General features: G+C 50.4%; 1 protein-coding gene across 5 annotated transcripts in view; it reads right to left on the bottom strand.

The window, feature by feature from the left end:
* The window catches only part of GATA4 (GATA binding protein 4), an 83,084-nt gene that overhangs the window by 43,721 nt on the left and 15,721 nt on the right, over positions 1-23,642 (bottom strand). For 2 of the 5 annotated variants that reach the window (XM_059177358.1, XM_059177393.1), the window contains exons 1-2: positions 10,998-11,153; positions 5,977-7,078 (exon numbers count right to left, since the gene is read on the bottom strand). In XM_059177358.1, the coding sequence (XP_059033341.1) occupies positions 5,977-6,592 (616 nt within the window). In that variant the 5' untranslated portion in view covers positions 6,593-7,078; positions 10,998-11,153. Of the gene's footprint in view, positions 1-5,976; positions 7,079-10,997; positions 11,154-22,102; positions 22,219-23,408; positions 23,496-23,642 lie in introns of those variants that run through there. The other 3 variants (XM_059177384.1, XM_059177373.1, XM_059177367.1) reach the window with 3 other exon arrangements.

Below are 23,642 nucleotides of genomic sequence, written 5' to 3'. Positions count from 1 at the left end.
AGGCTCCAGCATACAACCCAACACAGAACTTGAACTCAGGACCCTGAGATCAAGAGTCACACCCCTGGGACGCCTGGGTGGCTCAGTTGGTTAAGCCGCTGCCTTCGGCTCAGGTCATGATCCCAGCGTCCTGGGATCGAGTCCCACATCGGGCTCCTTGCTTGGCAGGGAGCCTGCTTCTCCCTCTGCCTCTTCCTGCCACTCTGTCTGCCTGTGCTTGCTCTCGCTTCTCTCTCTATGACAAATAAATAAAATAAAATCTTTAAAAAAAAAAAAAAAGAGTCACACCCCTAACCAAATGAGCCACCCACGTGCCCTGCTCATTCCTTCCTTCCTTCCTCCTTTCTTTCTTTCAACACAAGTAACTTGCAATATACATATCCTGTACTTATAAGTATCTTTGGAGAGGACTCTATACCATCATATAATGAATTTCCTAAGGATTTTATTTCTTTATTTGACAGAGAGAGAACACAAGCAGGGGGAGTGGGAGAGGGAGAAGCAGACTCCCCACTTAGTAAGGAGCCTGATGAGAGACTCATTCCCAGGACCCTGTGATCATGACCTAAGCTGAAGGTAGATGCTTAATGACTGGGCCACCCCGGAGCCCCTGAATTTCCCGATTTTTTAAGCCTATGTGATATCCTATTTTATATCTGATGTGTATACAAACAGTCCCCTGATAATAAACATTTAGATTATTCCCAATTTTTGTTATTACAAACTGGGCCACAACTGGGCCAGAATTAATTCCTAGAAGTTAAATTTCTGGATCAAGGATAGCCACTTTATAATTTGTTGGATATCACTGAGGGCCGTCTGTAAAGTTTGTAACAATGTACACTCCCCACAACACGTATCAAAGTTCCTGTTTCCCCACATTTCAGAGTATGTTTGTTTTCTTAGCTCATTTAAGTTAGAAAACAAAACAAAACAAAAAAAAAAAAAATGGAAAGGGATACAGAAGAAAGTGTTATCTAAAACTGTCTCCTGTGCATCATTCTACCTGAGTGCTTAGAAAGTGCCTAGCAAATGTAGCCTGACCTTTTGATGGGACACAATTGGGCTGGTGACAGATTTCACTGGAAGCAGTGACACACCCCTGGCCACCCCGCACACGCCTGCCCCACTTCATTGGTTCTCAATCTAGCACCACAGACCAGCCCCAGCTCTGACTGACCTGCTTAGGGTGGTAACCGGAAAGTCAAACAACTTTGGTTTTCTCGGAGACTGACAAATCATTCTCTAGCCAAACAAGCTACTTCAGAGCTGATCTCGCAAAGTTCCCTATATAAATGAACCGGCTCTGAAAGAAAACGGCTTCATTGATAAGCAGTTCCCCAAAGATCCAGAAAACACTTGAGAGAGTTTTCCACTGACCTGTACCATAAACAAACTCCCATGACCCCACGAATGAAGCAAAGCTTTTAAAGAGATCACCCCGCTGACCCTGGATAATATACATGTATTTGACTGCGTTATTTTTTTTAATCAACCCTTAAAATTATTTTAAAAATCTGAGATCCTTTGACAGCATTATAATTGCTTGTTTCTCTGTTACCTAAAAAGAATTGTTATTGCATCATAAAGCATATTTTCTTTGCTTTTCCAGTCACATCTGTTACAATACTATTTCCTTCATGGCATATGCATACATCATTTCCACTGCCTCCTTTTCTGCTTTAAGTATTTGCAGGCACTAATTAAAACAAAAATCAACTTTATCGTGCTATACATACATACAGTCAAAGACTCTTGTTTTAAAAGTACATTTCCATGAGTTTTGACAAACTGATATACCTTTGTAACCATTCTGATTGGTTCCTTCACAAGGAGACACAGCTCTCCTACCCCCCTCTAGCTATCTCCTGGGCATACAAACATGGGCTCTAGCCCTTGAAATGCAAGAATCCCCTGCCCAGCTCCTCGGGCAGAGGATAACCAACATCCCCTTAAGCACTCTCAGTGCCCAGGAGGTTATTATTAAGAGAAGCCATATTCCATATTCCAACTCAACAACTACAATCATGTATGAGAAAGCGTTCTTGCCAAACCTAATATTCGCTCACCTGGAGCAACACAATGTTGAAAGGACAGGACGTAGACTTTTGCCTTTCAGATGTTTTTTTAAAGACTGATTGATTGATTGATTGATTGATTTAAGAGAAAAGGGTAGAAGGAGAGGTAGAGGGAGTTTCCATCAGATGCCCCACTTAGCTCAGAGCTGGACATGGGGCTCAATCTCATGACCCTGATACCATGATCTGAGCCAAAACCAAGAGTTGGATCCTTAACCTACTGAGCCACCCAGACACATCAGTTATTTTTACACAGTCATTCTCTCTCCTTCTTAACTGACCTAAAACAACTTTGGTGGTTTCTCAAGGGTTCCAGAATGCTCTCCCACCCTGCTCCCTCTGTCCCCAGGCTTCCCAGTGGGCCTTTAAAGCAGCCACTCTGTGTGTTTTGACCTGGGCAGAGTATTGTGGCAATTACCTCCTAGATCTCTACTCAAATATTTGCCAAGTGCCCAGCATGTGCCTGGCACTTAAATATGACTAAGACTCTACCTGCCCTCAGTAAGGTCACATAATTCCATTAATGCAGCCTAATTAATGATGTCAATGGTTGTTTCAGGGTCAGGCTCATATTGAACTTGGAATGAACTTAAGTTCATATACATTGCAGTCAAGGTGGAATAACTCCTTCCAACCTAAGTGCACGGCCTTACAGAGGCCCTTGTTAGCTTCCTGTACTTTGATTTTTGTCTTTTCCAATAACCAACATAAGAACTCTGGCAAGATATTAACTATTGTTAAAAACAAGGTAGTTAATACTTCATAAAAAAATAAAGCTGTTCTCTTCTTTCTTCTCACTGAAATTGAAACTAGTTTCTGAGATGAAGAGTGTGTTAGTCTGTGTGGTTTTACCTATGGCTGTAAATATATTATTTACACGAAAGCCAAGCTGTGTTGTACCATTTCACAGTACCACAAAATGTGATGGCAAATGAGAGTTTAACTTTTCCTGTCTTTTTTCTTTCTTTCTTTTTTTTAAATTGTAGGTGCTATGCTTTCCCTGGCCAACTCCTGCTACTTACCCTTCCAGACCAAATGCAGATGACACCACTTAGGTGAAGACTTCCAGATTCCTAGGCAGAAGAAAGAACCACTTCTGTTTTCTCTCTTTTCCTCTCAGCTCATTACTGCAGCATGCTACTGGGTCATCTACCCATTTTCATGTCTGTTTAGGGTCACCAACCATCCCTGTGTATTCGGGATTGCCCTAGGTTTAGCACTAAAAATCCCAAGTCCTGGGAAACCCCTCAGTCCTGAGAAAATCAGAAAAAAATAGATCACTCTACATGACCATGAGTAGCTGCTTAACAAAATAGCCATCTTTTATGGGCCCAAACCAACTACTTCACAAATACTGCATTATTTTTCTAATATAAGACAACACTGAAGGTAGTTAGGATTATACCATTTCACAGAAAAAGAGGGGAGACTGAGAGGTAAGTAATTTGCCCAAGATCACAGGGTTACTGAGATTGAATGAACATTTGCCTGTCATTCTACCATGCTCTCTTGCCATCTGGGGGCCCAGTGGCCACTCCAAACAACAGGCTCTCAGTAAATATCATGGAATCAGTAATCACTTGTCATCATGTTTCTATCCCTCAGCATCAGCTAATATGTCGGAGCTGGTCCTCGATAAAGTTAGCAGGCATTTATAGGAGGGGTCAAGGGATAGGATGAAAAGATTAAAAAATATATATTTATTTACATGCACTGTTTTTGTAATTAACTTGCTTTTAGGTAAGTGCCACCTACAGAACATGCTGAGGATGGGAACGCCAGCAGGTTCCACATGTCTCAAGTTCTCTCACAAAGATAACATGGAAGCTTTCATGAAGACCATTTAACACACTTGGCTCTCTATAGAGGAGATAATCCAGCTGCTACGCCAGGTGGGACTTCCTGAACTAGTGGAACAGAGCAGAGTACTGGGAAGACAGGCCACACTTCTCAGCAAGGAGATGCCCCTTGGAGTTTAGCTTGTCATCTGCTGACCCTGAAATTTGGGAAACATTACTTACTCCAGCATCCTCTTAAATAGTATGGGTTACATGTTAGAATTTAAATACTGTGTGCACTCACCCAGCACTTTTTTTTTTAAACATTGTTGTGGTTGTAATTCTGATGACCAGAAAAGCATATGCTCCATTTTTGGACTTTGAACTTTTTTTTCCCTAACCAAACACCAAATTCTCATTCCAGGTTACAGGGGTTAGGAAGCAACCTTTCCACTCCCACCACAAGTTACAAGAAATGGAACTCTGGGGCCATTTCTCCCTATTTTAAAACATAATGTCCAGGGAGAGAGTTCTAGAGGCAACGGGGAGTTCTGAGAAAACAGAGCCAAAACTCACGCCCCACCCCCAACCCCAACACACACACACCCAACTACCCACTCCCAGCTGCCATTGTATGGAGATGCTTCAAGCAAGCTATCTGGCTCAGGCCCTAAGAGAGGCTCCGGAGCCAGTTGCCCCTCCTCCCCTGGGGGGTGCCGTCTGGCTCCCCTGAGAAGGGGAGGGGGAAACTACGAGCCACAGACCCAGCCCCGGCGCCACTTCCATGGTTAATCAGTTTACCTGGGATGTGTATTTGGCTGGACCCCCCTGGGGACCTTCCCTGGCCACCCAGGGTCAGAGGATAATTTAAAAGCTCTTCAAAGCCAGGGCCCTTCTCAGAGCCAGCCTAAGACTGGAAACCTGGGAGGGACAAGCTTTACTCTTCAAAGTGAGAACAAATGTGAAAGGATTTAGCACTTAGTAGGTAGTCAATAAATGTTAACTTTGTTTCTCAGGTCTACGCTTCCCCTCCCCCGCAAAAACCATCTCCAACCAAACCCAATACTGGCCCTTCCTGAAATTCCACAGGCCATAGGTCGTCTGCATTTTGAACTAGTGGTTCCCACTTCCCTTACTTGCCTTTCCAAAGCAAGCAGACCCTTTCTCAGATTTCATTTTGTTCAGTCTGTAAATCGGAGCCAGAGTGCCCACATTTGCCATAATTCCCAGTTTTGCCATTTCACAGAAAATATTCAATGGTGCCCATTAGGATTGTTATTTCTAACCTCAGCCCTCAGGACAAGAGGACGCTCAACTTAGGGAAACTGCTGCAAAATCTCCATTTAAGTCAGATATTATAGAGAAGCCCTTCTGGGCTTCCCGTGGCTCCCTTGGACGCTGATCAGGTATGCGCTTTCGATACACCCAGCACACGTGCCCCCGCAGACCTGCGCAGGGCGCAGTGCGCTCTGGCCCCGGGGCACCCACAAGGTGCCAGCCTCAGTTCAACCCATCTCCATTGCTCCAGTCCCTCCTTTGTACCAGGTGTGAAATCCCAAAAGGAGAATCATCTGCCACTCGGAAGGATCCTCCAACTGGGCCGACAAATGGCCCAAAAGATCTTGGGCCCTCGCCAATGTAATCAGTTCCCTGCTGGGGACACCAAGGGAGGGCCGAGAGGAAATGGGAGCAGAAACCCCGCGATCGCGAACGCTGTCCACCAAGGGCTCCCGGAGCTGCCCCTCCCAGCTCTCCAGTGAGCCTGTCACCCTCCCGCAGTCACCTATAGATGGGCATGGCGGGGTCACACGAACCCGACGTCTGGGGCTTAACGGGGACACACTCAGACCCTGCCACCCTGCAGTCCTCTCTCTTTCAGAAAAGCACCAGAGAGTAGGCTCGCTCCCGCTTAACAGAATCTGGGCTCCCAGGGGCTGTGACTTTCACTGCCGCCAGCGTTCGGAGCCTCCAGCTTGGGTCTTCCTTGGAAACTCACGCGTCTGTCCCTTCCCTACCGCCCGCCACCCTACACGCACACTTGTGAAAAATTCAATGTTTCCAACAGTGCTCACGACAGCCTGCTCCAGTACCCAGCCCGGGTGCTTGCGCTCAGTACTCACCGAGATTGGGGTGTCGGGCAGCGGGGTTGGCCCTCCCGGGCAAGCTGTGCAGGACCGGGCTGTCGAAGGGACCGGCGGAGGCGGCGGCGGCAGCGGCCCAGGACGCGCCCACGTCGGCCATGTAGGCGGGGTAGGGGCTTGAGTAAGAGCCTGCGAAGCCCGCACGCCCGTACTGCTCGCGGCCCGTCAGGCCCGCACCCGCAGCTCCGCTACCACTGCTGTAGGCCGCGGCTTCCCGGGCCGCGGCGGCGGCGGCGGCGGCCGCCAGGGACCCAGTGGTTCCCGGGAAGGAGAAGCGCGGCGACACCGGCGGGGGCGTGTAGGCGGCTCCCTCGGCTCCCGCCTGGCTCCAGCCGGGACTGCCCTGCTGGGTTCCGGGCCCGGCACCCGACGGGGCCCCACCAGAGCTGCCGCCAGAGGTGGCTCCGGACGCGGCGCCCCCGCCTCCGCCCTGGAGATAAGACAGGCCCAGCACAGATGAGGGCACCCGCGGCGTGGGCACGTAGACTGGCGAGGACGCAGCGCCCGCGCTGTGCATGAAGGCGCCGGGGCCGCCCGCCTCGTAGGCCCCGGGAGGGGGGCCGTGGTTGGCCGCCATGGCCAAGCTCTGGTACATCGCCCCTGCGAGCTCTACGCTTCGGAGTCCCGTCACTCGCGAGTCAAGGCGCGATGCAGCAAGACACAATAATAATAATGATAGAAAAAATAATAATAAGGTACAGGTGAGAGTCTGTCACATAAACGCAGATCAAAAATCAAAAGTAAAGAAAAACCAATCTCTCAAAAACATACACGTATTAAATCCAGCATCGAGCAAAACCGACTCTAGGCTCTTGTTTATAGGAAAATCCCAAATTGAAATTTTGGTTCTTCCTGGAGGTGCTGGAGGAGAGGCTGAATCTACCCCTGGGCCTAGAGGTCCCGAGCGCCTACGAGTGGCAGAAGACGCGGGATGGTGCCTGGGCGCCTGCGTGGGGCACGGGCCTTCGGGTCACGCCGGCGGCTGTCGCCGCGCACAGTCCACAGGACACCGCAGACTCCGGCGTTGGGTGCAATAGTCTGGTTCCAATGCAGAGGGACCGGCTGCGTCCTTCTACAGGTCCTAAAAGGGGAACAACAAAAAGAGGAAGTTCATTAGGAGCCTCGTTATGCTCGAGGTTGCTTCTTTCGAACTGCTAACCCAAGAAAACATCACTCTCTCTCAAAGAAGCCTGCGGCTCCCAAGGAAGCTGCGGTCTTTGTCGTGTGGAGGCCCGGGAATCTGGCTGCTTCGTGGAAGCCTAGGGAGGGCAGTTTTAGGGACATGGGGCTTCATGGTTATTGGACCTGTAATTATGGGTAGTGACCCAGGTCATTTTTTTTTTTTTTTTTTGTATTGCTTGTCAGGAACGTCTTTAATTTTGCCTTATTTTTCAAGCATATTCTAGTCACTGTATTTTATAAGTTCAAGGGTTTCAGGTTTCCAGGGCAGTGCCTGGGACCCAAGAAATATCTCTGTCCCACCTAACCCCAAGTGTCCCGGGCGTGAAAAAAACTTTAGATTGCCCGTGAAAGACAAAGACAAACTCTATAAAAACCAGCAACCAAGGAAAATTTTCTTTGTAATCTTTTTTTTTTTTTTTCCTTAAGTAGAGGTAGAGTCTAAATGTTTATATATGAGCACAGTGTCTGGTGAATTTCTGTGAAAAGGATTGTGAAAATTCTTATCCATCCACACACTTTACCATGTGGAAGTCAAATCAGACAAGATATTTTTCCTGCAAACAATATTTTAGCAATGTTGCAGATTGGGTTTCCAAACTAGAAAAGTGAAAGGAATGTCCAAGTTCACTTTACAGAACTACTCCCTGGGTCATCTGGATTTACTGAATGGGTTTTTCCATATAGAATCCCTGGTTCACCCACGTAGGGAATCAGAACACCAATGACACTGCTTGAGGGGGAAGAACCATTCATGGGACTTGGTTATATCCTTATATCCTGTGTTTTTATTTTCCCAGGCCATTTTTTTCTGATAAAATAAGGGCTTTACTTTCTGAAGCACCTGCTTTGTTCCAGGTCCTTATTGTCACAGCTTCACTAAGGAAAAGTGTGTCACCTCCATTTACAAAAGATAGAACTGAAGCATCATTAGAGAGTTTTGAAACTTGTCAAAAGATCAAAATACAATTAAGGGGGGTGAGGGACAGAATGTGTGGGCCTCCAGGGTTTGCGCCTGACTGAGACACTCCCACTTTACTCCTTAAGATGAGGTAGTCACTTTTAGCTGTAGTTTCTTTTTCATTGCAATAGTAGAATTAAAGATATTAATTGACCCTTATTACACTAAATCCAGGCTCCATCACTTACTGAATGGATGACTTTAGACACATTAGTTAACCTCTGTGCCTCAGTTTCCTCATTTGCAAAAATGCAAATGTTAAAGGCATCTATCTTGTAGAGTCACTTGAGGATTGTGAGGATTATTATATATAAAGCACTTATAACAGGGTTTTTATAAAAGTTATAACAGGCACAAAGTTCTATACAATTGTTGGCTATTATTATTACAGATTTCTAGTGTGCCAGAAGACAGTGCCTCAGATATAATCATACTATAATAAATGGGCATCTTAATTAATGTAAAAAATTCTGAAAATGGAATTTCTAATACACACTATATAATGTTTTTAACCATTTTTGCAACATCGCTAATGATAATGGAGTTAATAGCACTGTATTCTATAGTCACATGTTAACTCCTAGATGGTTTGTCTTTTGCTTTCAAAACTATACAACAAATTATTGGTTTGTTGGACATTTCTTTCCAGTAAGAAGTCTGGCTAGACAGTGGATACAAAAAAATTTGACCTGAGGAGTACCGGTATTAGTCCATGGATATGACTCTTTTTTTTTTTTTTAATTTTATTTACTTATTTGACAGAGATCACAAGTAGGCAGAGAGGCAGGCAGAGAGGAGGAAGCAGGCTCCCTGCCCAGCAGAGAGCCCGACGCTGGGCTGGATCTCAGGACCCTGGGATCATGATCTGAGCCGAAGGCAGAGGCTTTAACCCACTGAGCCACCCAGGCGCTCCCGTGGATGTGACTCTTGATCTGTTTGTGAGTTCAAGCCCCACGGTTGGGTGTAGAGATTACTTAAAAATAAAATGTTTAAAAAATTTTTTTTAACTAACTAACTTTTTTAACTAACTTCACTCTTTGAAAATGAAGATAAAAAATAGTAACTTATAAAAATCTCTGGGCTTCAATAAGTAAATACATAGGTTTATTTTGATAAAATATTCAGTATTTAATTTTTACATCAAATAGTTTTTCTATTTCATTGTATTTTCTCTAATATTCAACTTCTGCAGTTCTAAAACATAACATCATAATTGTTTCTCACATAACTGCAGGAAAGGAAGATTTATAATTTTGTAAGACAACTTCCAATATACATACAGACGCTAATTTACAAGCTTTAAAATGTAAATGCTAAAAATGCCATAAATCTAGCATTTGTCTTTATTACATGCTCTGCCTTTTTTAAATGGCTGGTACATTACCTGGGCGTTGGATTACTTAACAACAGAAGGTGGAGAAAATACCCCTCAATATCTTTCTAGAAAGACAAGAAATCATTCTGCCTGTTTCTATTATTAAGCCTGGGTTCAGGCATCCACGGAGGTAGCAGCGCCAGCCACTGAGAATGGCAGGTCGGGCCTCGCCATGGGGGCTCAGGCCTGCTCCCGGGTTTTTCTTCCCTTTCTGTCCACGCATTCCAGTTCACCTCAAAATCACAGACCAAACAGGAAATGCTTTCTTAGTGATTTAGCTGACAGCCCTTTTCCGATTTATTTCTGATTGCGGGAGGACTGAAAGCTTGCCCTAATGTCCCCGTCTATATACAAGTCACTCCAGCTCTTTCAGCTCAGCTCGCGTCTCGGTTCTCGGCCTGTTGTGCAGAAAACTGTCACACACCAACGCAACACACTCGCCAGCAATAATAAAATTGGCCGCTGCTGGGGAAGGTGGAGACTCAGAAGTTGGGGGGGGGGGGTGGTATCCCAATGGAACCTTTCTTTAAAAGCCTGAAACCTGCTCCTGGCTGTCTATTCCTCTTCTGAGGAACCCAGGAAATACTCTCCTGCAGCGCTTCCCCAACCTTCCCCTCAGGGTCACAGCGCTGCCCCAAATCCTACCAGCCCTAGGTCCCTCTCCACCGTTTCCCAACCGAAAGGTCTCTTCTTTCCCTCAGCCTGGTGGCAGTTTACCACCCAGGCATCCTGCTCTCCCTGAAGGACCCCCTGACTCCCAGCTCAAAGCCAAGCGACTCGGCAGCTAGCCGTGGCTGGAGGAGGGACGTCACTGCTTTCCTCTCGGGTTCCGGCCCTCCGCTACTTTCGCCCAGAAGTAGAGTGAGTGGGTGGGGTTGTTAGCTTCGTGGGTGGTGTTCGACTCCCTAGACCCCAGTCGGGAGGGCTAGGAGGCTGACCAGAAGGGCAAAAAAGGTCCAGGCGCTCAGTAGCCGTTCCCGACTTGGAAGCGCCTCCCTGGGGCCCGAGGCCCAGTCGCGCTGCCTCCCACCACCACTCTAGAGTCCCGGGAGTCCCGACGGGCCACGCAGCTCCGTCTGAGCCCCTCCGTGAGGCCTGTCCCGGATCAGGTGGTCAGTGTGATTTCGCACGGCCATCATCCCCATCCAGGACCTGCCTGAGAGGTGCAGAAACAAGGGCTGGAGTATACACGCGGTGGCGGGGATTAAAAACGTTCAAGTTCACACACACACACACACACACACACACACCCCCAAAAGCACTTCGAACATCCCTCTTCGCTTTCCCTCCAAATCTTTGATTTAAAGACGCTATTAAGCCAATGCCCGAAGTTGAGCAGTCTTTGACCAATTGGGGGGCGGAGGGGGTGACCAATGTCTCCTTTCCATCCACCAGTTACCTCTCTACTCCTAGGCAAACAGCGTAGAGGAGCCCTGGATTCGCGGACTGCGGGAGAGAGCATGGCGACGGAAGAAAAAGCCGTACCTGCCGGGACCTGAGCCTCCTGGAGGGCGGGCGCGCGCTCCCCTGGGCGCCCCGGGAGCTACCGCAGCAGCGGTGCTTCTCGCAGCCACTGTGCCGGCCGCCTCCGCTTCCCCCAGCTCCCAGCGCGGGTCCCCTCGCCCCTGCGCTCGCGTTCCCGGGCGCTGACTGGCTTGTGGGAGTCACGTGCAAGGGCGAGGGGCGGGGGTGCGCCGCAGAGGCTGCACCTCCGCTCGGCGCTGGGCTGCGGGGCTGTACAAAAAACTCCCCCAGCAGGCAAAGTCCAGGCGCACGGATCTCGGAAAATGCTAAAGCGCCACTGCCGGGGCGCGGGGCTTCACCCACCGCCGTGCCTGAGGTCGATTCGGTTTGCAGTTTTGCTCAGGGTCAGCTTTATTCAGGAGCTCCCTTCTCCTACCTCCTCCCTCCACCCCATCCCCCACCCGCGCCTCCGGGTGGTCCGGGTCTTGCCGCAGCCCTGGACTCGCGGGACAAGGGGCGGGGCTGATAGAAGGAAAGGTGACCTCTTGAGAGAGACCCCTAATCGGCTGTGGAGCACCGGGTCACCAGGAGAACCCGGGTGGCTGCGAGTCTCCGGGAGGTAGTGGACAGCGGGGATCCTGCTAGCCTCGGACTGCTAGGGGAAAAGACACAAAACCTGGGACTGGCCCACTGAAGTCAGAACGCAGTGAAGGAAGCTTCCCTTTCGCCTTCTCAGCAGCCTGGGGAGTCCGCGAGGCGGCCTCTGCAGCCCTCAATTTTATGTATCTATGCAAAACGTTCACCCTTTCCTGTCGATGCTTCCCATCTCGTATGGCCTCTAAGTTTCAGACCTTTCCGTTTTCCCTGCAGCCTGCCGCGCAGCTGCACCAATCCAAAGGACGTTGCAGGGGCTTGGGGAGCTTGGCAGTGCCCCAGGAAACCAGGAGTCTTCCAGGCAGCTCAGCAACCGCCCCCCCGCCCCAACACACCCAGAGTTGGGGGCGGCAAGGGTGGTAGGCCTGAGTCTGGAGTCAGCGTCAGTGCCTAGAGGCCCCCGCGCAGCGGGGCTGCGAGCCGGAGAGTCCCTCAGACAGGTCTAAAGGTTAATAGAGCAATCACAGGGCCCTATTACCGCGTAAAAATAACCCATCGATTACCGCAGCCTTCAGCCCCAGATAACAGCCGGCCGGTGGCTCTCACGCTTTCGGTTAAACCTTTTTTCCCTCTCCTAAAGCCGAATTTTCTCTCAAGAGCAGGTTTTTCATACCGGATTAGAGGGGTCGGGAGGGAGCCGGGATACCACCCTACACGAAACCGGTGCAGCTGCGAAGGAAGGGTAAGGGGTTACGCCAGCTTCCGCTTTTGGTAATCAGCAGTGTATTCCTGGCCTGCTCGAGGGCAACCCGGGCGCAGAGGACAAGACTAGTACGCGGGGCTGATTGGAAGGAAAACCCCAAAGGGATCGTGGCCAACTCGTGGGGATTCTCAGGAAAATCCCGGAGGAAGGACTGATCGCGGCTGCGCGGGGAGTTCTTTTTCCTGAGCGAAATGTGCGGAGGATCAGAGGGGCCCGAGGGCAGGAGAGAAAACTGAGGCGCGCCCCGTGGAGCTGCCGAAGGTCTGCGTCGGGGCTGGACGCACCCTCGCCGCCCCCACCCGGCCCCCAGGCACCTGCTCACCTAGGCCCCTTCGCGCCCCGGAAACTTGGAACGGTCTGTTTAGGGACCCTGCTCCAGCTTCCTTCAACTCCTCGCCAGCGCCTCTGCAGATTTTAGCCCTGGCAGATCCCAGAAGTCTGGGAACTTAAGAGGGAAGGTGTCCTGGGGACCCGGGAGACTGGAGAGGTTTGTAGAGGACACTCAGCTGGCGCACTTTCAGAGGAATGGCGGCTAAGAGTACGCGACCCCTGCTTGGTCTAAAAGGACATCCCCATTGGCCTATGAGGACTTTCTGGAGAATTAAACGTGTGGGCTTGGACAAGCGGCAAGATGTTGTAGCCTCTCTGTTTTCGGTGGGGATTTGTGGCTCCAGCGAAGCCCTAGGTCTCAGATCCGCCTTGCACCCGAGACCCTCAGAGCTGAGCCTGTGCCCTGAGGATGTTCTTAGCAACACGCCAAGGGCTTGGGGATGGAGTGGCCATCCAAGCGTCCTCACCAAAGCCAAGGACACAGACCACTCCCAGGCGGGCTTCTATGAGCAGTGCTGGATGGCCCACGGCGCGAGAGCGCGTGGGCTGAGGTTTGCTTTAGCTGGGTGCCCTGGGACGAGCCTCCCCCGTCTATTGCTCCCTCACAAGGCCTCCTGGAACCTTAGTCTCCTCCTCCGTGGAAGGGGGTTGAGAGGGGGGGCGCAGAACGGGCCCTGCCTGCTCTAAGTGGATGTTGTGAGACCCCTGATGGAAGAGCCTGGTTTTTCTATGAGCTTGCTTCTTAGGAACCCCGTATTCACCGGGAGTCCTCTTCTGGCAAGGGACCCGACAGAGCCCTTTTATCCACGCCCCACTCTGGAGCAGTTCAGGTGGGCTGAGGGCTAGGAGCCTTGAGAGATTCGCTCCTTCTAGGAATGCGCCTGGGATAGAGAAATTTGTGTCTTCTTTCTTGCGGCTCTTTTCTCTGGGCCCAGCGCCCCAACTTTCTTCCCAAAGCGTTTAGCTCAAAGACTGTCCAGAAGGTGATTGGCGAGCGGTCTGTTCTCTTCGGGTGTTTGATTTTTCCTCGCTCCCTCCCTCCGTCTTTCGGTCGGCCCCCTCCCTCGCTGGGGCAAGGCAGTAGCCCCCGCGTCCGCCGCGCTGTTGCCAGGAGCACGGAGCATTTCAAGGCCTCCCTGGCCCGCCGGCTGGAGGAGGTTTATCGGCTGCCGCTAAGTTCCCAGGCTTCTCTCCTCGCTCAGGAGGCCGCTGGGAAACCGGGGGGGGGGGGGGGGTGCTTTTAGGTTCGGATTCTTGGCTATTTTTAAGGACGTGTCCCTGGGCTGGCCTGGGATGGTGGCCCAACCCCACTCACGTCCTCTTTCCTCTTTTCTTTCCCATAATCAACAGGGAAATTTTAATACTGTAAAAATCTTTGATCTCTTTTTACTAAGGGCCTGGACTAATGAAGAGTCATGGCATGAAATTTTAGACAAATAAGAATTACATAGATGCATTGCACACTTTTTTAAAAACTCCCCAGGATACAAGAATAAACTGCATTTTCTTGCTCCCTTAAGGCCTCGGGGACTTGAGCTGGTCCACACCCTAGTAAAATCCCAACTGTAGACTGAACTTGGTGTACAGAGGAATCTGAACTCTAGTTCCCTGAACAAAAGAGTTAATAAACTGTGGACGATGGAAACCACGAAGACACCAGCCAGGGTCTCCCCTCGCGGGGTAACCGGATTTCCTGGCGGGACCCGAGCCAGCTTATTGTAAACGCAGCGCAACCTTAGGTGTCAGAATCTCAGATCTGGGTTGGTAAAGCCATTCAGCACCACGCGGAAATCAGCCTCCGTGGCCGCCTTTACAAAAGCCAACAACGCCTGGAAAAACATGGGGCTCGCTCAGTCTTATAATCGGAACAAGAGACCCTCGGAGAGAGAGAGGGAGAACCAGAGAGGGAACTAGGAAGTCTTTCGTAACGAATTCTCCGAGATGTAGACGCTTCTCTGTGGACTTGAGCGCAAGGGCTCATGACAGACATGCAGAGTGACCCGCGCTGAACGTAGGCTGGGTCTGGCCCCCACACGGCCCTCGAATTTCCCCACCGGGCCTGGGCTTTCCTTCTCTGCCACTCCTAATCCTCACTCGCGTGACCCACCCTGCCCCCTGTGCCACCCCCGCCTTGGGCGGAGCTGGGAGAACCAAATTGCGGAGCCGGGCTAGTCCCCGCTGACGCAAAGTTGGAGAATGAATTGAGCTGCTCGACTACGTAGACCTTTTTTCCCTCCTTGTGCCTGGCGTTTCAACACCCAGAATTTTTTGTGGCGTGGGGCTGGGGGTATCGAGGACATAAAAACACCCAACCCCTACCACCCAAATGAGCTCAGCACCCCAGGAAGTGATAATCAGCCTCCCGCTGGCAGATGTGAGGAGAGAAGGCAGTAACGCTCTTTTACTCCGTCTTGTTTTTAAAAATACTATTCCATAGGGCGCCTAGGTGGCTCAGTTGGTTAAGCCTGGGACTCGTGATTTCGGCTCAGGTCTTGATCACAGAGTCCTGAGATTGAGTCCCTCTTCCGCTTCGGGCTGGGCGTGGAGCCCACTAAATATTCTCTCGCTCCCGTCCCTCCGCCCCTCCTCCTCTCTAAAAATAATTTAAAAATACTATTCGGTGTTGCAAAGTGAAGCCAAAGTCTTGCTCACAGACCTCCTTTAAAGCCTCCTCGGTGCTTCTGGCCCTAAGGACCCGAGTTTTTGGCACACCCCTTAATATTTTATAGTCATTTCCATATTACCACTCTCAAACTCCATTTTTTTTTTTTTTGAGGAAACAACAACATTGGGGAGCTAGAAGAAGGAAGAGAGGCGTTACCATCTCACAGGAACAAGAACTCAGAGACCCAGAAAGGTTAAGACAGTTTTCTGAGGTGGCAAATCCAGTGCATTGGACAGTAGGTCTCAGATTTAGATTCCTGAGTCTTAGTTCTTTTTTCCATTCTTATTTAATATTGAGTTTCTATAATGAAATGCTTTTCTATTTTTTAAATTTTATTTTGTTTTAAAGATTTTGTTTATTTATTTGACAGAGAAAGAGATGGTGAGAGCAGGAACACAGCAGGAAGAGTGGGAGAGGGAGAAGCAGGCTCCCTGAGCAGGGAGCCTGATTCGGGGCTGGATCCCAGGACCCTGAGATCATGACCTGAGCCAAAGGCAAAAGCTTAACGGCTGAGCCACACAGGCGCCTCTCTAATTTTTTTAAAAGTAGGTTCCGGGGCACCTAGGTGGCTCAGTGGGTTAAAGCTTCTGCCTTCAGCTCAGGTCATGATCTCCAGTCCTGGGATCCAGTGCGTCGGGCTCTCTGCTCAGCGGGGAGCCTGCTTCCCCTTCTCTCTCTGCCTGCCTCTCTGCCTACTTGTGATCTCTGTCTGTCAAATAAATAAATAAAATCTTAAAAAAAAAAAAAAAGGTAGGTTCCATGCCTAGCATGGAGCCCAGTGTGAGGCTCGAACTCAAGACCTGAGCTGAGATCAAGAGCTTAACCAACTGAGCCACCCAGGGGCCCCTGAAACACTTTTTTAAACCTGCCTTTTGTTTTTCAAATATCTCTAAATTTCCTTTAATGAGGATGCCTAACAGAACTGCTAGTGTTCCCTCTTTCCTTGTCTCTCTCTGTTAAATAAATAAATAAAATCTTTTTTTTTTTTTTTTTTTTTTTAAGCCCATACATGGGGCGCCTGGGTGGCTCAGTGGGTTAAGCCTCTGCCTTTGGCTCAGGTCATGATCTCAGGGTGCTGGGATGGAGCCCTGCATCGGGCTCTGTGCTAGGCAGGAAGCCTGCTTCCCCCCCTCTTTCTGCCTGCCTCTCTGCCTACTTGGGATCTCTCTCTGTCAAAATAAATAAAATATTTAAAAAATACATCCCAAAGCTATTCTGTTCCCTATTTTAAAAATATTAAAATCCATTTAAAATAATGCAGGTCGTGTCTCATAATCTAAGAGCCCAAGAGAAAAAAAAGAAAAGCAAAAAGGAGGCTCCACATTTTCATTAAATTTGGGAAGGATGCCAGAGGCTTTTTAAATGGGGAGCACGCTCCTCAGTCCCGGGGCAGCAGAGGACAGAACTGAAACCCGGGCTCGGCGCCGGCAAGTCCGGACACTTGGGCCAGTGGGTGCGGAGCAGGGAAATGTCAGCTTGCTGTGGCCATACTGACACTCTAGTACATGCCCCTTTCCCCCTTCCCAGCCTGGCTCCCTCTCTCCCTCCTCACCCAAGAACCTTAAGAAACCCGCAGCAAATGGGAGCTTCCTGCCGCTGCTCTCCAAGCTGTGGGGAGACCGACTCCTGGCCTGCAGACTCTCCGAAGTGTCACGAGGGCACCTACTCTTTGGGGACAAAAACTGTCACCTCCGGGATATCTCTTGGTGATCCGGGCCGGAGTATGTTCACTTGTGGGTCCTCCCTCCTCCTTCCCTGTCAGGAACTTTTAGAAGTTGCAGCTCTGGCCATGCTGGGTCTACAGCAAGAGCTCGATAAATGTTCTGGGCATCCATAACATGTTAATTTGCTTTATCCACAGTCCTTATGTTCCCTGGAATTATAAATTCGTTTATCTGTGGTTGGTTATACACTTCACTCCCCACACGCACCCCAGAAGGTAAGCTCCAGAAGGGCAGCAACTGTGGCTGGCACCTAGTAGAGACTCAATAAATGTTTGTTGAAGGATTAAAATTACAAAAGGGATTGCTAACGGCATTTCTCAAGGGTAATGGGAGTTGGAGAATGGAACACTCCCCTCCAAGGGGAATAGGTCTCCTGGCACACAGTGGGTGCCCAGGGTCACCACCAGGACACGGAGGCCCAGGCTAGACACCAAGATTTGGGCCACTCAAGAGCGTTTATCTGCATGGCTCAGCCCCACCGTGGCGGACTGCAAATCTCCTGTCCATATCTAGGTTGCCTCTAAGGAGACCCCGGAGTCCCGGGACTCTGGAGTGTGCAGAAGAAGGGATTTCCGAGCGCGGGCATGCAGTCAGGATTTTGGAAGCTAAATTGGCCTAGACAACCCGGATTAGGCACTGAGACTGCGGCAGCTGGCAAGGGAGACACGGGGCTCCCCAGAACAGAGACCAAGGACTGACAAAGGACGCCAGGTGCGGCGTCTCCCGAGGCACGGAAAGCCCAGACCCATAAATTCTGAAAAGATGGAGGAAGTCAGTCAAACACTAGGACTGAGAAAAAAACGAAGGAGAGGGTTTACGGAGAGAGACAGAAACAAGAAGAAGGAGGGGAAGAAGGGAGAGACAGAGGAAGGCAGGCAGAAAGGAGGACAGAGAAAAACCTAGGGAGCAGGTAGAGAGTGAGACAGGCCTGAGAAAGCCGGAGAGGGACAGAATCATTCATGTGTTCCTTCCTTCGTTCCTTCTCTATTTATTGAGCACCTACTCTGTGCCCTCGAACTTTCCAGGAGCTTGGATTTGGCATGGAACAAAATAGAGAAAATTCTGTCTCCAGGAGATTCCATTCTAGAAGAGGAAGCCAGACAATAAAAAAGTCAAATCTGTAGTGTTAAATGGTGAAGTCTTATGGGAAGAACACAGCAGGGAATGGACATGCAGAGAGAGAAATTAGGGACGGAGACCAGAGGAAAGAAAGAGGGGAAGATAGGAGAGAAAAACACAAATTCAGAGAAAGAATCAAGATAGGAGTCAGGAGACAGGGCAACAGAAACAGAAAGAGATCGAGACCCCCAGGGAGAGGAGAAAGCCAGCAAGAAAAAGGGGCAGGAAAGCGCCAGAGCTCGATTGGAGGTGGGGGGGAGGGACCAGATAGGGACGAGGTCAATCCGGAGTCGAGGGCTCCCCCACCCCCACCCTGCCCAGTTCCCGGGGCGGGCGGTGGTGGTGACAAGGACACCAGCGGCTGGAGCGCTTCCAGTCGTCAGACCCCGACACACATATCGGGGGACTTGTGGGGCCACCAGGACACATGATGTTCCCATCGCCAGCTCCCGCGCGTTTCCGCCCAGGCTGCCCCCTCCTCCGCCAGCCCCGGCACCCTTCCCCTGGCCACGGAGCCCGAGGTGACCCGGAGCTGGAGAAGACGCCCAGGCAGGCGCCGCGACCTGGCGCGGCAGAGCGAGAGACAGGAAAGTGTCAAGGAAGCAGAAGCCCAAGTGCGAAAACAGCGCGGGGAGGGGGGCGGGTACCGGGAGGGGGCAGGGACGGCAGGGGGTGCTGGAGGCTGGAGGCCTTGAGGTCCTTAACGCCTGTGAGGACCCACTCCACACAGGCCTGGGTTTTCCTGTAACGGACAAAAGTTCGCTTCACACGCCACCACCCCACAGTTGTAGCAGGTGCCCATAGAGAGTGGCTTGTTCATTCTAACACCCATCCCGGCTTGGAGGTATTTATTGTTTGGGAATAATTGGTTTCTTGCACCAGCTGGAGGAAAGGAGTGCATGGAGCTTGCAACAACTAGAGGGACATATTTCTCTCCAAGGGTATGTTCTAAACCTTGACCTGAGAGAAAAAGAAGAACGAAAGATCCCTGGCATTCCAATTCTTTCCCACCAGTTTCAACTTTCCTGCGTCTTCAGCTGAGTATCTGTGTGTTTGAAAGACAGGGGTGCTCTACCTTTAAAGTTTGCTTTCTTCCAAAACCCCAGGGCCTCTTCTGCAGAGGTGCTAATAAACAGCAAATTGCCACATGGCAAGGAAGTACTGGGAGGCAAAGCCAGAAGCCAAGGTCTGAATGAAATGTAATGAATAATCAGCACCTAGATAAAGGGGAGCTTTTCACTCATGAAGGTGTGGAGCTAACTCCAGGAGTTTCTGCTAACCTTCTCCTACCCTCCCTCAGCCCATCTCATGCCACCTCGCCTCCAGAGCTGGAGCCTTTCCCTGGGCAGGGGAAGAATCTCCCACTCACCCTCCAGAAAGTCTGCAGAGAAGCCCACACTCTGCTTGGAGGGCTGAGAGCAGATAGTATAAGACAGAGCCTCATCAGTCAAGAGTGATCAATTTCTCAACCCCTTTGTGAGAAGTGTCTTCACTCCACTTCAAAAGCCCTAAATTATCATCTCCCCCCACCACCTTTCTCTCTACCCCTCTCTGGTTCAGCAGTTAGCACACACTCATTCTTCCCCAGATTCATTCATTCATACCTTTCCCCCCCTCTTTCCCCCCAACCTCCATATACGACTATTGTCAGGGACTCCGATATCTTCACCCCAAACTCTTTGAATGTGGTTGCTCAGGAGATGTATTCTTTGCAGTTTGCTTCAGGATAAGAAAAAGCTCAACAGAAGTTGTGTTTTAATCTATAAAAGAGGATTGCTGGTATCTTCAAAACCTACAAAAACTGACCCAAACTTGCAACCACACAAATGATTCTCAACTGGGAAATATGAGACTGATCTCAGGACCTTCGATCCTCAACTAAGAAATAGATAAAAGGGTATACGTCCATACAACAGAATATTACTCAGGAACAGAAGATAACGAAATGCCAATGCACACAGCAAACACATGAATCTCAAACACACTAGGGCTGTGCGAAAGAGATCAGACTCAAAAGACTAAATGAATCCATTTATATGACATTGCCACAAAGGTAAAACCATAGGGATGGAAAACAGATCAGAGGTTGTTGCCAGGGGCAGGGAGTGGGGGGAAGGGTGACTACAAAGGAGGAGGAGGGAATGTGGGGGCATGCTAGAGCTATTCTATATTTGGATTGTGAAGGTAGTTACATCATTTGCGTGTGTGTCAAAACTCAAAGAACTGTACACTAAAAAGGGTGAATTTACTGTAAGGAAAGTTCATCTCAATAAATCAGATTTTTCAAAAGCAGGGGCAAAATCGAGTATTGCTGGGGTAGGATAAGATTGTTCAGCCCTATACTCTCTCTCTCTCTCTCTCTCTCTCCCCACCCCCCACCCACCCTTGTGCATGCACCCATCCCCAGTCCTTAGCGAGACTCTGCATCCCTGGTACATGTTCAACTCCCACCTAAAATACTTCAGAAGAGTGATTTATATACAAAAGAAAGCTTTGCATCTTTTTCAGAAGGATCCAGTTTCCAAGGCTGGTTCTCCCTATTGCTCATCCTTCCTGGAGGCCAGCAGGAAATTCTACAGCAGTCTCTCCTGGACACAGCTCCGGGGCCTGTTTCACACATGTCCCATGCGAGCATTCATGTTTCACCATGGGCTGCAGGGAGGGTGATATGTGAGGGAGGGTTATTCTGTTCTCTCATCTGGAGAGTCCTGGAGCTAGGTATCAGAAGCTCAGAAACTGCTAAGTCACTTTCAGCAACACCACCATTCCCCAGGGAACCTGCAGACGTGGAGGATGGAGAGCAAAAGACCCAGCTGGCCAGAACCCAGTCTTTCTAGGGAGACTGGGTTTTGTCCAGCGGTTCCCATGAGGCAAGAATAAGCCAAGGCATGGCCTTGGAAAAAAATGAATTTACCCCTGAGAGTGGGACTATATTTCTGAATGGACTAAAGAAAACGTATTTGCTGAAACATGGCCTTTCTGGTAAACGATTCTACCCAACCCACACAACAGTTCTGCGGAGTAAGTGATACTGACTCTGATTCTTACATCCATTGTCATTACACCCAGCTGCAGTTTGGGAAGTGCGCAGGGATGGGCAACCATTGAGTGGGTGGTGATGGGAAGACAGTGTGGCCTGTGGCAGATAAAACCACACTTTGGACATGTATTTTATAGAAATCATAGTCTAGTGGTCATCACAGGGGAGCCCAAAAGCCACTGATTGCCTGGGCCATAGGATGGCTCTGCTACCTTTTCTGCTCAATATAAGAGAGAGAGAGAGTGTGTGTGTGTGTGTGTGTGTGTTGATTTCTACCCTTTCCCAGAGTTGTTGATAATATCATTGTTTCCAACTCCCAAACCACTGTGGTCATGGAAGGAAAATGAATGTTAAGGTTAACAGGCACCCATTGGTCATTAGCTTTAATCTTATCCTTTTCACTTGAATTAAAAAACCAAAATACCAACACTAACAAAATACCATCATAAACAAAAACAGAACAAAACCCCACAAAATACCGTGTTTCCTGTTAGAAACAAAGCAAACAGTTTGGCTTTGTCGATTTCCCTGTTACTCTCATCCCCATCCTTGCAGAGCTTGCTAATTAATCAGTGGAAGAACCAAAAGGTGGGAAGGGAAAGACAGATGTGAAATGGATGCAGGAATCACAACTAGAAGAGCATGAGGGCAGGCAGCATCCTGAGAAACAAGGAAAGGAACCCTGGGGACCACCAAGGATCTGACCTTACCCCCTGGGAGGCCTTGGGTAAATCAAGGACTGGGCTGTGGGTCACAGTCTTCCTCTTATGAAATGAAATTGGACACCATGATCTGATAGTGCATTCAGCCTCGATGTTTTCTGCATCTGAATTATTTGAATTTTCTTACAAATGTTGCAATTCATAGAGCAAACATTTATTGAATACTTACTATGTGCCAGGCACCCTGCAAACTTTGGAGAGATGTAAGGATGAACACAAGCCTCTATATTCGAACTATTCAGATCAGTGAGAAACAGTCCAGCAAACAGGCAACGGGAGAAAGTTCTGAAACAGATAAGTGCATGGAGAGAAACCATGTAAACTCTTTGTAGGTGGGAGGAAAGGAGGTGGGAGGAGGAAGTGAATGAATCAAGGAACTGTATTATTTGTCTGTGTAGGTGTCTCTCCCCTCCCCCCCCATACTTTTCCTTATTAATTACTGTCTTTCCAGACCTAGGGACGCGGTGTCCTGAATTGGGAGTAGGGATTATGAGGACCCAGCACAATTCACGCACTGACAGGCACATCCAAAACTTCCAAGTTGCACGACTTCGCCCATTTCATACATTTGACGTCAAACATGCTTATCGACATGGTTCCTGCACAGTGTCAGTGTCCTCAGCGCAAGGGCTGGGAGTCGGGGTCCCAAGATGTGGGCTCTAGGTTCCATCACCACCTGGTAGTGTGACCTCAGACATGCCCACCCCCCCCCCACACTTCCCATCTGGCTCTCAGTTTCCTCATCTGTGAAATGTCCTATGTTGTGCTAGATCATTTCTAAGCTCCCTTGCAGCTCTTTAAAAACAAATGAACACATCCTTAAAAGACACTAGGATTAAGAGGTGGAATAAAGTCAAATATTTGTTGATTGATAGAAAAATGCTTCCTCCGAGCCACACGGGGCTGTTCGGGGGCGCACAGAGAGTGGCCCGGCCCCCTGGTGAACGCAAGCCTCTCCCGGGTCTCGCTCTTCCAAGGGGGTCGCCAGCTCCCGGGCCGCGCGCACCGCCTCCCCGCCCCCTCCCCCCGCGCGGGGTGCCCTGCGCCTCCGCCCGCGCAGCCCGCGCGGGGCGGGCGTGATGGATGGCCGCGGAGCCGGCGGCCTGTCAGGCCTTATTGATGAGGTGCGCGCTGACTGCCGCCGCGTAACCCGAGGCCGCAGGAGGCGAGCGCGGGGCGGCCGGCTGCCGCAGACTCGGCGGCGCTCGGGGTCAGCCCCCGGCCGGCCGCGCCCGCCCCTCCGGCGCGCCCCGGCCCGGCTCCGCGGAGGGGGCGGCCAGTGCGGAAGCGCCTCTCGGGGCCTGGCGCCCCGGTGCGCGGGGCCCGCTTCCTCCCCGCGGTCGCCTCGCTTCCCGCCCCCCGCTCGCCCGCGAGCCTTTCTTCGGGGGCCGCGGCCGCAGCCTCGTCGGGGAGCCGGCACCTCCCGGGCGGAGCCCCCTCTCCGGCTCGGCCCGCGCCCGGACCTCCGCTCTTACCCGGGGCGGCGAGGCCGGTGCTGGCGTCCGAGGCCGCGGTTACCGCCGGCGCGGCCCGGGGAGAAGAGTGCTTTCCCTAAGCGGAGGGGCCGCGCCCAGCGAGGCGGGACTCGGCCGCCGCCACACGTCTCAAAGGCGACACAATTTAGGAGGCGAGTAGTCAGTTTCATGGCAATGAAGCCGTGCGTGGGTGGAGAGACGTCAGGACGCCCGCGAATATTCCAAGAGCTCAGT

This window comes from Mustela lutreola, chromosome 1 (assembly GCF_030435805.1).
Source record: "Mustela lutreola isolate mMusLut2 chromosome 1, mMusLut2.pri, whole genome shotgun sequence".
In the NCBI taxonomy this organism is placed as follows: domain Eukaryota; kingdom Metazoa; phylum Chordata; class Mammalia; order Carnivora; family Mustelidae; genus Mustela; species Mustela lutreola.
The sequence above is the reverse complement of the archived record's forward strand: the minus strand, read 5'-3'. Positions and strand labels throughout refer to the sequence as shown.